At 43.1% G+C, this 12,925-nt stretch overlaps 2 protein-coding genes across 3 annotated transcripts in view; one reads left to right on the top strand and one right to left on the bottom strand.

The window, feature by feature from the left end:
• The first annotated feature begins 3,995 nt into the window (after positions 1 to 3,995).
• SVBP (small vasohibin binding protein) lies at positions 3,996 to 9,249 on the top strand. Of its 2 annotated transcripts, none has more exons than XM_088835200.1 (3): positions 3,996 to 4,063; positions 4,687 to 4,861; positions 8,817 to 9,249. In XM_088835200.1, exons 2-3 carry the CDS (start codon positions 4,748 to 4,750, stop codon positions 8,901 to 8,903), a joined length of 201 nt encoding a protein of 66 aa, XP_088691326.1. In that variant the 5' UTR covers positions 3,996 to 4,063; positions 4,687 to 4,747; the 3' UTR covers positions 8,904 to 9,249. The 2 variants fall into 2 exon arrangements, with proteins under 2 accessions (XP_088691326.1, XP_088691327.1); XM_088835201.1 differs by having other exon boundaries at positions 4,002 to 4,063; positions 4,712 to 4,861.
• Positions 7,152 to 12,925, bottom strand: part of TMEM269 (transmembrane protein 269) — a 26,770-nt gene continuing 20,996 nt past the window's right edge. The window contains exon 7 of the mRNA XM_088835198.1: positions 7,152 to 7,467. Within this exon, the coding sequence (XP_088691324.1) occupies positions 7,331 to 7,467 (137 nt within the window). The 3' untranslated portion in view covers positions 7,152 to 7,330. The remainder of the gene's footprint in view (positions 7,468 to 12,925) is intronic.

Genomic DNA, 12,925 nt, shown 5'->3' with positions numbered 1-12,925 from the left:
TCCATACATGACCACTGGAAAAACCATAGCCTTGACTAGACAGACCTTTGTTGACAAAGTAATGTCTCTGCTTTTAAATATGCTGTCTAGGTTGGTCATAATTTTCCTTCCAAGGAGTAAGCGTCTTTTAATTTCATGGCTGCAATCACCATCTGCAGAGATTTTGGAACCCCCAAAAATAAAATCTGACACTATTTCCACTATTTCCCTATTATTTCCCGTGAAGTGCTGAGACCAGATGCCATGATCTTAGTTTTCTGAATGTTGAGCTTTAAGCCAACACTTTCACTCTCTTCTTTCACTTTCATCAAGAGGCTTTTGAGTTCCTCTTCACTTTCTGCCACAAGGGTGGTGTCATCTGCATATCTGAGGTTATTGATATTTCTCCCGGCAATCTTGATTCCAGCTTGTGCTTCCTCCAGTCCAGCGTTTCTCATGATGTACTCTGCGTATAAGTTAAATAAGCAGGGTGACAATATACAGCCTTGACATACTCCTTTTCCTATTTGGAACCAGTCTGTTGTTTCATGTACAGTTCTGACTGTTGCTTCCTGACCTGCATACAGGTTTCTCAAGAGGCAGGTCAGGTGGTCTGGTATGCCCATCTCTTTCAGAATGTTCCACAGTTTATTGTGATCCACACAATCAAAGGCTTTGGCATAGTCAATGAAGCAGAAATAGATGTTTTTCTGGAACTCTCTTGCTTTCTCCATGATCCAACAGATGTTGGCAATTTGATCTCCGGTTCCTCTGCCTTTTCTAAAACCAGCTTGAAAATATGGGAGTTCACAGTTCACATATTGCTGAAGCCTGGCTTGGAGAATTTTGAGCATGACTTTACTAGCGTGTGAGATGAGTGCAATTGTGCACTCTTCCCTGGTGGCTCAGATGGTAAAGTGTCTGCCTACAATGCGGGAGACCCAGGTTCAATCCCTGGGTCAGGAAGATCTCCTGGAGAAGGGAATGGCAACCCACTCCAGTATTCTTGCCCCCCCCAAAAAAAGGGGCTCAAAGATGAACACTTAGGTTGTGTCCAAATCCAAATTGGCAATTGTAGATAATGACACTATGAACATTGGGGTGCAGGCATCTTTTTTTAATTAGTGTTTTCATTTTCTTTGAATATGTATATTCAGGAGTGGAATTGCTGGGTTAGGTGGTGGTTTTATTTTTAGTTTTTTGAGAAACTTCCATATTGTTTTTCACAGTGGTTGCACCAAGTTACATTTCCACAAACAGTATACAAGGGTTCCTTTTTCTCTACCTCCTCAATAACACTTGTGTCTTTTTGATGATAGACATTCTGACAGATGAGAGATGCTATCTCATTGCCGTTTTAATTTGCACTTGATGAAAATGAAAGAGGAAAGTGAAAAAGCTGGCTTAAAAGTCAACATTCAGAAAACTAAGATCATGGCATCTGGTCCCATCACTTCATGGGAAATAGATGGGGAAACAACAGAAACAATGACAGACTTTATTTTGTGGGGCTCCAAAATCACTGCAGATGGTGACTGCAGCCATAAAATTAAAAGATGCTTACTCCTTGGAAGGAAAGCTATGACCAACCTAGAGAGCATATTAAAAAGGAGAGACATTACTTTGCCAACAAAGGTCTGTCTAGTCAAAGCTATGGTTTTTCCAGTAGTCATGTATGGATGGGAGAGCTGGACTGTGAAGAAAGCTGAGCACTGAAGAATTGATGGTTTTGAACTGTGGTGTTGGAGAGGACTCATGAGAGTCCCTTGAACTGCAAGGAGATCCAACGAGTCCATCCTAAAGGGAATCAGTCCTGAATATTCATTGGAAGGACTGATGCTGAAGCTGAAGCTCCAATACTTTGGCCACCTGATACAAAGAACTGACTCATTTGAAAAGACCCTGATGCTGGAAAAGATTGAAGGCAGAAGGAAAAGGGGGCAACAAAGGATGAGATGGTTGGATGACATCACCAACTCAATGGACATGAGTTTGAGCAAACTCTGGGAGTTGGTGATGGACAGGGAAGCCTGGAGTGCTACAGTCCTGTGGAGTCTCAACGAGTCAGAAATGACTGAGCAACTGAACCGAACTGAACTGATGATTGACGATGTTGAGCATCTTTTCATGTGCCTGTTGGTCATCTGTGTATCTTCTTTAGAAAATTGTCTATTTAGGTATTCTGCCCATTTTTCAACTGAATTCTTTGGATTTTTAATATTGAGTACATGAACTGCTTATATATTTTGTATATTAACCCTTTATTGAACATATCATTTGCAAATATTTTCTCTTATGTCTTTTCATTTTGTTGATGGTTTCCTTTGTTATGGAAAAGATTTTAATACTTTTCCACTTGTGCATTACTTTTATTTCCTTTGTTTTAGGAGACTGATCAAAAAGCTACAATTTATATCAAATTTGTTATGCTCATGTTTTCTTCTAGGAGTTTTAAGGATTAGGCATTTAATCCATTTTGAGTTTATTTTTGTGAATAGTGTTAGGGAGTGTTCTAATTTCATTGTTTTACATGTAGCCGTCCAGTATTCCCAGCATAAATTATTGAAGACACTGTCCTTTCTCCATTGTATATTCTTACCTCCTTTGTTGTAGATTAATTGACCATAAGTGCATGGGTTTATTTCTAGGCTCTGTATACTGTTCCATTGATCCATGTGTCTATTTTTGTGTCTATACCATACTATTTTGATTACTGCAGCTTTGTAGTATAGTCTAAAGTCAGAGAGCATGATTCCTCCAGGTCTGCTCTCCTTTCTCAATATTGTTTTCACTATTCAGGCTCTTTTTTGTATCCATGCAAATTTTAAAATTACTTGTTCTAGTTCTGTGAAAAATGCTCTTGGTATTCTGATGGGGATTGCACTGAATCTAGATTGCCTTTGACAGTATGGTCATTTTAATAACAGTAATTCTTCTTGTCCATGAACATGGTTCATCTTTCCATTTGTTTGTGTCTTCAATTTCTTTAATCAGTGTTCTATAATTTTCCAAGGACAGGTCTTTACTTCCTTAGGTGGGTTTATCATCTTAACTATTTTTTAAGTGTGCAGTGCTATGGTATTATTTACACACTGTTGTGTACCTGATCTCTAGGACTTTTTCATCTTGCAAAACTGAAACTCTATACCCATTGAACAGCTTCCTTTTCCCCCACCCCAGTTTGTGGCAATCACCATTCCAGTTTGTTAAGAATTTGACTACTTTAGATATCTCACAAAAACAGAATCAAGCATTATTTGTCCTTTTGAGGGGTAATGCTCGTTATCAAGGCTTTTGCTGTGCAGTGATAAACCGGCTTCTCAAAAGGTTGTGATAATTTACATTTTGACTAAAAGTGTATGAGTGTCCATCAGGCTATACTTTCACTGCTGCTTAGAATCCCCCTTTTGTTTCGATTCTTGCCTAGTCCTTGGAGGAACAACAGGAGTGGACATGCCTGGGATTTCCCAGGCAAGAATACTGGAGTGGATTGCCATTTCCTTCTCCAGGGGATCTCCCTGACCCAGAGATGGAACCTGCAACTCCCGCATTGCATGCCGATTCTTTACTGCTGAGCCACCATGGAAGCCCAAAATTACTGTAAATAGTTATAAAAATGTAATTTTTAAAAAAAAAAAAACTAAAATTATCGATTGTCAGTGAACTTGAGCGTTTCTCTTCGCTTATATTGGCTACTTATACTTCTGTCAGGATTTCCTTTCTTCAAAGCATCCTAGTAAACGGGGTCTCACTTGATCTTCCTAACAAGCTTCCGAATCCAGAAGACAGTAATCACCATCCCTCAGCGAGTTACGATTCTAGCCCCAGGTTTCAGATCTCTCCCTTCAAAGCCTAGTAGCTGTCCCAGGAAAAATCCCCCAGCAAAAGTTTCAGCTGCAGGTACCCACCCGCCCCTTCCCCAGCTCCAGCTCCATCTCCTGAGCTTTCTGCGCCCGCGCAAGCTGGCCTGTGGGCGGGGCCTAGGCCCGCCCTCCGCTTCCTTGCCCCGCCCATGCCCCGCCCCCAGACCACGCCCAATCCGAGGCGCGGCAGGCTCAGAGGCTAGGCCCGGAGGTAGAGGAAGGTGAGGGTCCACGCGGGGGGCCTTGTCCGCGGCGCGGCGGTGCCGGCGTCCTGAGGCCGGGAAGGAAAGGCGGCGAGTCCCGAGCGCCGCCCGCCTCCCGCCGCCATTTTGTACCGGGAGAGGGCGGTGGCGGCGCGGGGGAGCTCCCCTGGGGCCGGGCTTGGGCCCCGGGCGGGGCGGTGGCGGAGGGCGGGCCCGGCAGGCTGTTCCCGACTGGGAGGACAGAAGTGGGGTCCCGAGGTTGGCGGCCGCGTGATGCTCTGGCTCGGCTGGCCGGCCCGTCTGGGCCGCGGTGTCCTGCAGTGCCACGCTGGATGCAGCCCGCGACAGTGTCGGAAACCGTTCACTGGGCTTTTCGCGTTTGGTGCTCACACCGCAGCTGGTGGGAGGGGCCGGGGAATGGACCGTTGTTCTCTCGCGCAGATGGGGAAAACGAAGGCTCGGAATGGGGATGAGATTTGCCCAGAGACACTCAGTGAGGTGGTGGCAGTAGGACTCTGGTCTTATTCCTCCAGTGCAGCGCCCTTTCCTCCGGGTCCCTCTGCCTCACCTGCCAAAGGAAGGAGCTGAGGTTGGGCCTAAGTTTCTGGAAGTTCGTTCGTTCGTTCTTTTTTTGTTTTTAGATCAGCCTTCCTCTGTACCGTCCAGGTTAGAGCTGACTAAGAAGTATACGGAAATCAAGTCATGGATCCACCTGCACGTAAAGAAAAGCCCAAAGTTAAAGAGCCTGTCAGCAGAATCGAGAAGGCCAAGCAGAAGTCAGCCCAGCAGGAGCTGAAGCAGAGACAGAGAGCAGAGGTGAGAGTGAGGAGGGCCCCGGTACCTGTAGTTTGCTGGAGATGATGCTGGAGTAGGGAGAGCAGAGGATGGTATAGGAGAGCCCTGCCTGCCTCCAGCCAAAAACAGGCTTCTCCTCGGTGTCCAGAGGAGATCACTGAGGATCAGATGGTAAGGTGGCAGACCAGAGTCACATGCCGTGTCAGGAACCCCACCCCGACCCCAATCAGTCCCAGGTGGTCTCCTGATGACCCCTGGTGCAGAGCTTTTGTGGTAGAGTCCTGAGGGAAGGAAGGAGAAAGAGAAGGGCCCTGTGAGGGAAGGTCCTGTAAGGGAGTCCAAGAACAAGTCTCAGACACCCTAGCACTGATGTCCTGGATTTGGCCTGGAGAGTTCAGTTCAGTTCAGTTCAGTCGCTCAGTCGTGTCCGACTCTCCGCGACCCCATGAATCACAGCACGCCAGGCCTCCCTGTCCATCACCAACTCCCGGAGTTCACTCAAACTCATGTCCACAGAGTCGGTGATGCCATCCAGCCATCTCATTCTCCGTCGTCCCCTTCTCCTCCCGCCCCTAACCTTTCCCAGCATCAGAGTCTTTTCCAGTGAGTCAACTCGTCGCATGAGGTGGCCAAAGTATTGCAGTTTCAGCTTTAGCATCAGTCCCTCCAATGAACATCCAGGATTGATCTCCTCTAGAATGGACTGGTTGGATCTCCTTGCAGTATAAGGGACTCTCAAGAGTCTTCTCCAACACCACAGTTCAAAAGCATCGATTCTTCGGCGGTCAGCCTTCTTCACAGTCCAACTCTCACATCCATACATGACCACGGGAAAAACCATTGCCTTGACTAGACGGACCTTGGTTGGCAAAGTAATGTCTCTGCTTTTTAATAAAGTAGCTGCTCCTAATTCAGAAGTAGAGGCCCAAGCTCTACACTCACCACTGTGTTCCTTTGTTCAGTCTGCCCTTAAAAGTCTATTTGACTGTTTATGGTGACTATTTTACTTTAGTATTTAATATCAGGAAAAAGCTTTTCCCTCTTTCTATTTCTTTTGTTTCTTTCTCTTTTTTTTGAAATTTCAAAATATAGAAAAACAGAATATTATAACAAACACCTGGGTACTCAGCACCCCAGATTGGCAGTGTTTAACATTTTGTCATATTTGCATGTAGTCTTTTTTAAGATATAAAAATTACCTGTAAATTTGAAATCCCCTTTCTCCATTTCCTTTCTTATGCCATTTTTCCCCTCTTTATGGACAGCCATGATTTTTTAAATACTTTTACACTCAAGTATATTAGTAGATATTCTTAAACAATACAAAATTTTTTTAAATCTTATATTTAACTGCATGTTTTATTTTGCATTATGCTTTTTAGAATTATTCATGTTAATGTAATAATCTAGTTTATTCCTCATCACTGTTTACAGTAATCTACCTTGTGAATCCACTTAGTATATTTACCCTGTCTTCCAGTGATGAATGTTTAAATGATTTATAGGGGGTTTTTTTTTTTCGCTGTTACAAACAGTGCTGTAGTGAAAACCCTTTAGATGTCTCCTTTGACTCCTGTACTGGAATTCCTATAGGGCGAATATAACTAGAAGTAGAATTATGGGGTACATTTTCAAATTTATTAGATGTTGCCAAATTGTTTTCAAAGAGATTATACAAATGTGTACCCATATTAGCAGGGTAATTAGCAGGTAAGTGGGTTCTCATCCCTCACTTCTTTTTCAGTGCTTAATAGTGTCAGACCTTAAATTTTTGTTAATCTGATCCAGTCACTAACAATATTGAACTGCGACTACATGCTGGGCACTGTTTTGGGCATGGAGGAGTCCCTGCCTTTGTGGAGCTTGCATTCAGTGAGGAAGGCTGTCATAATGAGTAAATTTAATAGTGTGTTTGAAGTTAATCTATAAACTGAAGTCAGCCTTTGGATTAAGTCAGACCATCTGAGAGCTGTGGACCTGGCTTTCAAAAGATTGTTCCCACTTTACTTCACCTCCGCATCCCCACCTGGACCCAGGCCCCCAGGTGATGTTACTGCATTGTACTTTGGTGGAAGTTGGAGAACCGCTATAAGAAACACCCCTAGGAAACCATCTTTTGTGCAAAGTGTAGTGATAGATGTTATTGAGGGTGTTGTTTATGCGCTCATTGTCACCCTGTTGGTGAGGTTTCACGGGTTCCACTTACTTGTCTGACCTCAAATCCTAGCTCCCCCATAAGCTCCAGTTCTTCCCAGGTGAACTTGGGCAAGATACCTAACCTCTCTGAACCTCGGTTCTTCAGTTCCTCCTTGGTAAAATGAGGATGATGACATCAGTCACATGAGTTTGTTGTAAGCAGAAATGCTGTATCTAATGCACGTAGTACAGTACCCCAGAGAAAGCACTCGAAAATGGCAGTGATGGTTACCACGAGTCTCTGTGTTTTTATTGTGCTCAGTCTAAGTTGAACTGTGCTGACTTGCTAAGCTGTCATATTGAACTTGCACTGTTGTAGCAGCTGGCATTTGTTGAGCTCCTCAGATGTGCCAGGCATGTGCCTGACCACATGTAATCTTCATACTGGTGTGTATTACTATTGCTCCCACTTTGACCTTTGTAAGTCCTTCCTGGAATAAAGATGGGATATATAATATATGTGACCTTGTGAGGTAGGAGGCATTATTCTCATTTAAAGTGAGGTATGGTGACCAGAATCCCTAAGTGGTGATGGACTGAGGGGCAGGCCTGCCATTTAAACAGGTCTCTTGACATTCTTCCCTGCTTCCAGCTTTGCCCCACAGTTGCTGGTTCATCTGTGTGGCCTGGAATGTAACCTCCTAAGATAAGAATGTGACAGGAGCCCGTGCAGGGAGGCAGAAACACAGTTTCCATTCAGTTTTGCATAGATGCCACATTCCAGGAAGTGAGATAAGGAGGGGAGATGAGAGGGGAGAATGGAAACAAAGGCCCATTTGGCAGTTGAAGCAACATTTGGAACTTTTGGTGACCATTTCTTTCTTGAAAGTCTTTCATTCCTTGGCTTGGACCCTTGACCCATTTTAAGTCTTCTTTCTCTGCTTAATATAAATATACACTTAATACATAATAATATATATAATACATATAAATAATATATAAAACGTATTTGTACTCTTGAAGATGAAACAAACACCCTGCCACCCAATTACAGAAATAGAACATGACCATACATTAGAAGCTCCTCAGGCCTCACTCTACTGTATCTCCAACCTTCCCACAAGCAGTACCTGTACCCTAAGTCCTTAATTTTATGCTAATCACCCCCTTGCTGCTGCTGCTGCTGCTAAGTCGCTTCAGTCGTGTCTGACTCTGTGCGACCCCATAGACGGAAGCCCACCAGGCTCCCCCGTCTGTGGGGATTCTCCAGGCAATAATACTGGAGTGGGTTGCCATTTCCTTCTCCAGGGGATTTTCCTGACCCAGGGATCCAACCCAGGTCTCCTGCATGGCAGGCAGATTCTTTACCATCTGAGCTATAAGGAAATCCCACCAATCCTTTTTTTTTTTTTTTGGCTATGCGGGCTCTTCTTTGAGGTATGCAGGCTTTTCTCTAGTGCTGTGTGACTTCTTTTGTTGCGGAGCATGGGCTCTGGAGTGAACAGGCTCAGTAGTTGCGGTGTATGAGCTTAGTTGCCCCACATGTGGGATCTTAACCTCCCAACCAGGGATCGAACCACATCCCCTGCATTGGAAGGTGGATTCTTAACCACTGGACCACCAGGGAAATCCCCTATGAGTCCTTTCAAGGCCTGATCAAGCACCTGCCTCACTGCTTCTTTCCTGATTCCCCAGTGGAGCTAATGTTTGCCTCTCCAGTTGCTTTATCACTGCCCCTGCATGACTGATGCAGTTCTGGCATTTTCAAATGACACAGCCTGTGGTGTCTGAAGACAGGTTGACAGCCTCCACTGTTAACATATCTTTTTCTCCTATTCAGATCTATGCCCTCAACAGAGTCATGACAGAACTGGAGCAGCAGCAGTTTGATGAATTCTGTAAACAGATGCAGCCTCCTGGAGAGTGAACCACCCCTGCGTTCACACTAGATGGGACCCTGGAAGCTTTGTTTATGAGCGTGTTACCAGTTTTAAACTGAGATGGCCCATTTGGAGCCTTACACAGCTAGACAAGAAGAGATTTGTGTTACTCCTGAAACTGGATAAATCGGAACTTCCTGTATGTAACTTGCTTCACTAGTTCCTCCAATTTGAATTGGCCCATTACTTGCTGAAGAGACTCCTTCTCTTCTTCTGAGACAATACATTCTTTTTTTTTTTTTAACTTTTTCTATTGTTTGAAAAGAAAATCAGTGTTTCTTCTGAAACTGTAAACCTTCTCCAAAAATACAAATAAAATACTAATAAAATGTTTGTTTGCTCATACATTAGTTTAGGGATGCCTAGTCATAAGAAAGTGGAGTCAAAAAGAATGTAATAGGTAGGAAAAGTTGACATGAGCAGAGAGGAGCCTTTTTCCTTCAGGAAGGGAGCAGAGGTGAGAGGACAGAAAGAACATGACTGTTTCCAGATTCCATTCTTCCTCAGGCTAAAGATCTGCAGACCCTACAGATCCTAAGTTTTTAGCTATACAGGTGTAAATATATGACTTTTACTCCCAGATGAGCCACTACTCAGAGCCTTGAAGCTAAGATTCCTGTCACCCTATGAATGTGGAGAGCTAGCAGCAGGCTTGTACCAACAGGGGAAGGAGGGAAGTGAAGTGCTATTGGTTTTTCATTTTGTATTTTATTGGGCCTAGAAGCAGAATATGCATGGAAGTAAGGCTGATTACTCTGACGGTACAACAGCCAACATTGCCTCCTCTGTTACTCTCTGTGCTATAAACACCTGTATTTTCTCTAGTGGTTCTGGGAACATCTCTAGCAATTCGCATCTCCTCTTTGTCTCCCCACCACTCTGAAGTCACTGAGAATTCTGTTCCCATTCCTATGCTTATTTTGGCAATAAACCGTGATGTTAAGGAACTTGCTGTCCCTACGGAAAATGTGTTCTGAGAGCCTAAGTCATAGTTAAGGATAACCTTTACACAGATTATCCCCATAGGTAGTAATTAGGTTCTATAGTGTCCTATTGCGGAGAAGGCAAAGGCAAGCCACTCCAGTACTCTTGCCTAGAAAATCCCTTGGACAGAGGAGCCTGGTAGGCTGCAGTCCATGGGGTCACTACGAGTCAGACATGACTGAGCGACTTCACTTTCACTTTTCACTTTCACACATTGGAGAAGGAAATGGCAACCCACTCCAGTGTTCTTGCCTGGAGAATCCCAGGGATGGGGGAGCCTGGTGGGCTGCCGTCTATGGGGTCACACAGAGTTGGACATGACTGAAGTGACTTAGCAGCAGCAGCAGCAGTGTCCTATTGAATTTGGATTGAATGCAAATTTTTCAGTTTTATGTTTTGGAGGAATGGGGGTTTGGAGTAAGCTGTCATCATAAACATAAGGAAATGATGTAGTATACTAGAAAGAACAGTGTTTTGGGGTCAAGTATAGTTCTTACTGCTACTGCTACTACTGCTGCTAAGTCACTTCAGTCGTGTCCGACTCTGTGTGACCCCATAGATGGAAGCCCACCAGGCTCCCGCGTCTCTGGGATTCTCCAGGCAAGAACACTGGAGTGGGTTGCCATTTCCTTCTCCAATGTGTGCAAGTGAAAAGTGAAAGTGAAGTTGCTCAGTCGTGTCCGACCCTTAGCGACCCCATGGACTGCAGCCTACCAGGCTCCTCCATCCATGGGATTTTCTAGGCAATAGTACTGGAGTGGCTTGCCATTGCCTTCTCCGATAGTTCTTACTACTTTGGATAAATTATTAACCTCTCTAAGTCTCACTCTTCTCCCATCTGTGTAATGGAATAATATTTGCTTCCTCTAGAGATCATTCATCAAGAAATAAGTAAGATAATGTATGTAATAACTACTCAGTAAATATTACTTCCCAGCTACCTTACTTCATGGGATATGTTTCAAATTTCAAATAACCAATTAATATATGAGTGTTGGTTGGAAAGATTCTGATCCTTAGTTGGGAACTGCTTGTATTAACATGTCATAGCCCTGGATATAGTTTATCCTAGAGAAGTGTTCTAGTATTGCAAACTGTAGGTGGTTGTCAAATCAGTTTAGTAAATTATGACTAGCTGGTCTTTTTACTTCAACAATAGGGGCCTACCTGGTAGTTCAGTGGTTAAGAATCCACTTTGCAATGCAGGGGATGCCGGTAGATCCCACATGCTGCAACTGAACATCAGCATGCCAAAACTCAGACCCAGTGCAGCCAAATAAAATTTTTTTTAAAAAGTTTTTAAAGAGAAAACAGATTTTAAAATATCAACGTGGTGAGGATATTGTTTCATGAAACTTTTGTTTCAGCTTTCAATTTTTTACCATTGAGTATAATGTTAGCTGTGTGTTTGCATATGTGGACTTGAATATGTACAGGTACATTTCTTCTATACCCACTTTATTGAAAGTTCATCATAAAAAGGTGTTGAATCTTGTCAAACACTTTTTCTGCATCTAGTGAGATGATTATATGATTTTTATCCGTCATTTTGTTAATGTGGTGTAGCACATTGACTGGTTTGTGCATCCTAGAACCCCTTAATCCGTAATAATCCACTTAATCCTTTTAATATATTTGGTTTGCCAATATTTTGTGGAGGATTTTTGTGTCTATATTCAGTAATGATACTTGTCTGTAATTTTCCTTTTTTGTGTGTTTTCTCTGTTTGCTTTTGGTGTAGGGTGATGTGAGCCTTATAAAATAGGAAGTATTCCTTCCTCTTCGGTTATCTGGAGTAGTTTGAGAAGGAAATTAAGTCTTCTTTGAATGTTTGGTAGAATTCACCTGTAACCCCACCAGGCCCTGGACTTTTGTTTTGCGGGAAGTTTTTGATTACTGTTTCAGTCTCTACTAGTGATCAATCTATTAGGATTTTCTATTTCTTCATGACTCACTCTTGGAAGACCTTCCTTCTAGGTTGTCCAATTTGTTGATTTATAGCTGATCTAATCTTTTGTATTTCTGTCATATCCGTTGTTATTTCTCCTCTTTCATTGCTGAGTTTATTGGTACCTCCTGTTTTTTTTTCTTAGTGAGTCTAACAGTTTGTCAGCTCTCAACTGATCTATAACTACCCTCATATCGCTAACCTAAACTTTTGTTTGAGGCGATTTGTATGATTATTATTGTTATAAACAAAGTACAATGCATATTTCCCCTTTCAAAGCATTCCTCTGGGAGTCTACATATTTATTTCAGCTCTGCTGCTATGGCTCAGAATGGATACGGAAATCCTCTTTCAGAATTGCATCTTCTTCCTTTGAACATAGTTCAAGTTCTAGAAATAGCCAGAAGTCATTTGAGGCCAAAATCAATAGCTAATTTGGTTTTGGTTTAAAAAGAGGATATCATTGGCTAATATTAAATATTGTTAGGATTTTGGACTAAATTTGGTTGGCTCTGAGCAAAGTAAGTATTTTTTGAGTACCTATTATGTTTAGGCACTGTGCTAAGTACTGACCTCTACGAGCTTATGTGAAGACAGTTATCATCTTGGAGTTCCTAAAATATTTTGATGAAGGATAGCAACAATGGCACCCCACTCCAGTACTCTTGCCTGGAGAATCCCATGGATGGAGGAGCCTGGTGGGCTGCAGTCTATGGGGTCGCTAAGCGTTGGACACGACTGAGCAACTTCACTTCACTTTTCACTTTCATGCATTGGAGAAGGAAATGGCAACCCACTCCACTGTTCTTGCCTGGAGAATCCCAGGGACGGGGGAGCCTAGTGGGCTCCCATCTATGGGTTCGCACAGAGTCGGACATGACTGAAGTGACTTAGCAGCAGTAGCAGCAGCAATAGCAACAGTGAAATGAGGGTTCAGCATTAAAGGGCATCACACTGAAATGTCTGAGCCCATGTATAAATTTCTAAGATTCCTACTGTATTATTCTGACCTTGTATATAACTCACTAGAATGCACAACCAAATCAATTCATTTACAAAGTATATGTTTCTGAGTGT

The sequence above is a fragment of the Moschus berezovskii genome, chromosome 4, assembly GCF_049115385.1.
Source record: "Moschus berezovskii isolate FMDL1 chromosome 4, NW_MosBer_1.0, whole genome shotgun sequence".
Taxonomy (NCBI): Eukaryota; Metazoa; Chordata; class Mammalia; order Artiodactyla; family Moschidae; genus Moschus; species Moschus berezovskii.
This window is presented reverse-complemented; position numbering and strand designations above follow the sequence as displayed.

What these genes read in the sequence shown, in the direction of transcription:
- SVBP (XM_088835200.1), top strand. Translation starts at nt 4,748, where the DNA reads ATGGATCCACCTGCACGTAAAGAAAAGCCCAAAGTTAAAGAGCCTGTC. An exon ending in AGCAGAGACAGAGAGCAGAG is followed by an intron (nt 4,862 to 8,816) that starts GTGAGAGTGAGG and finishes TCTCCTATTCAG; the next exon opens with ATCTATGCCCTCAACAGAGT.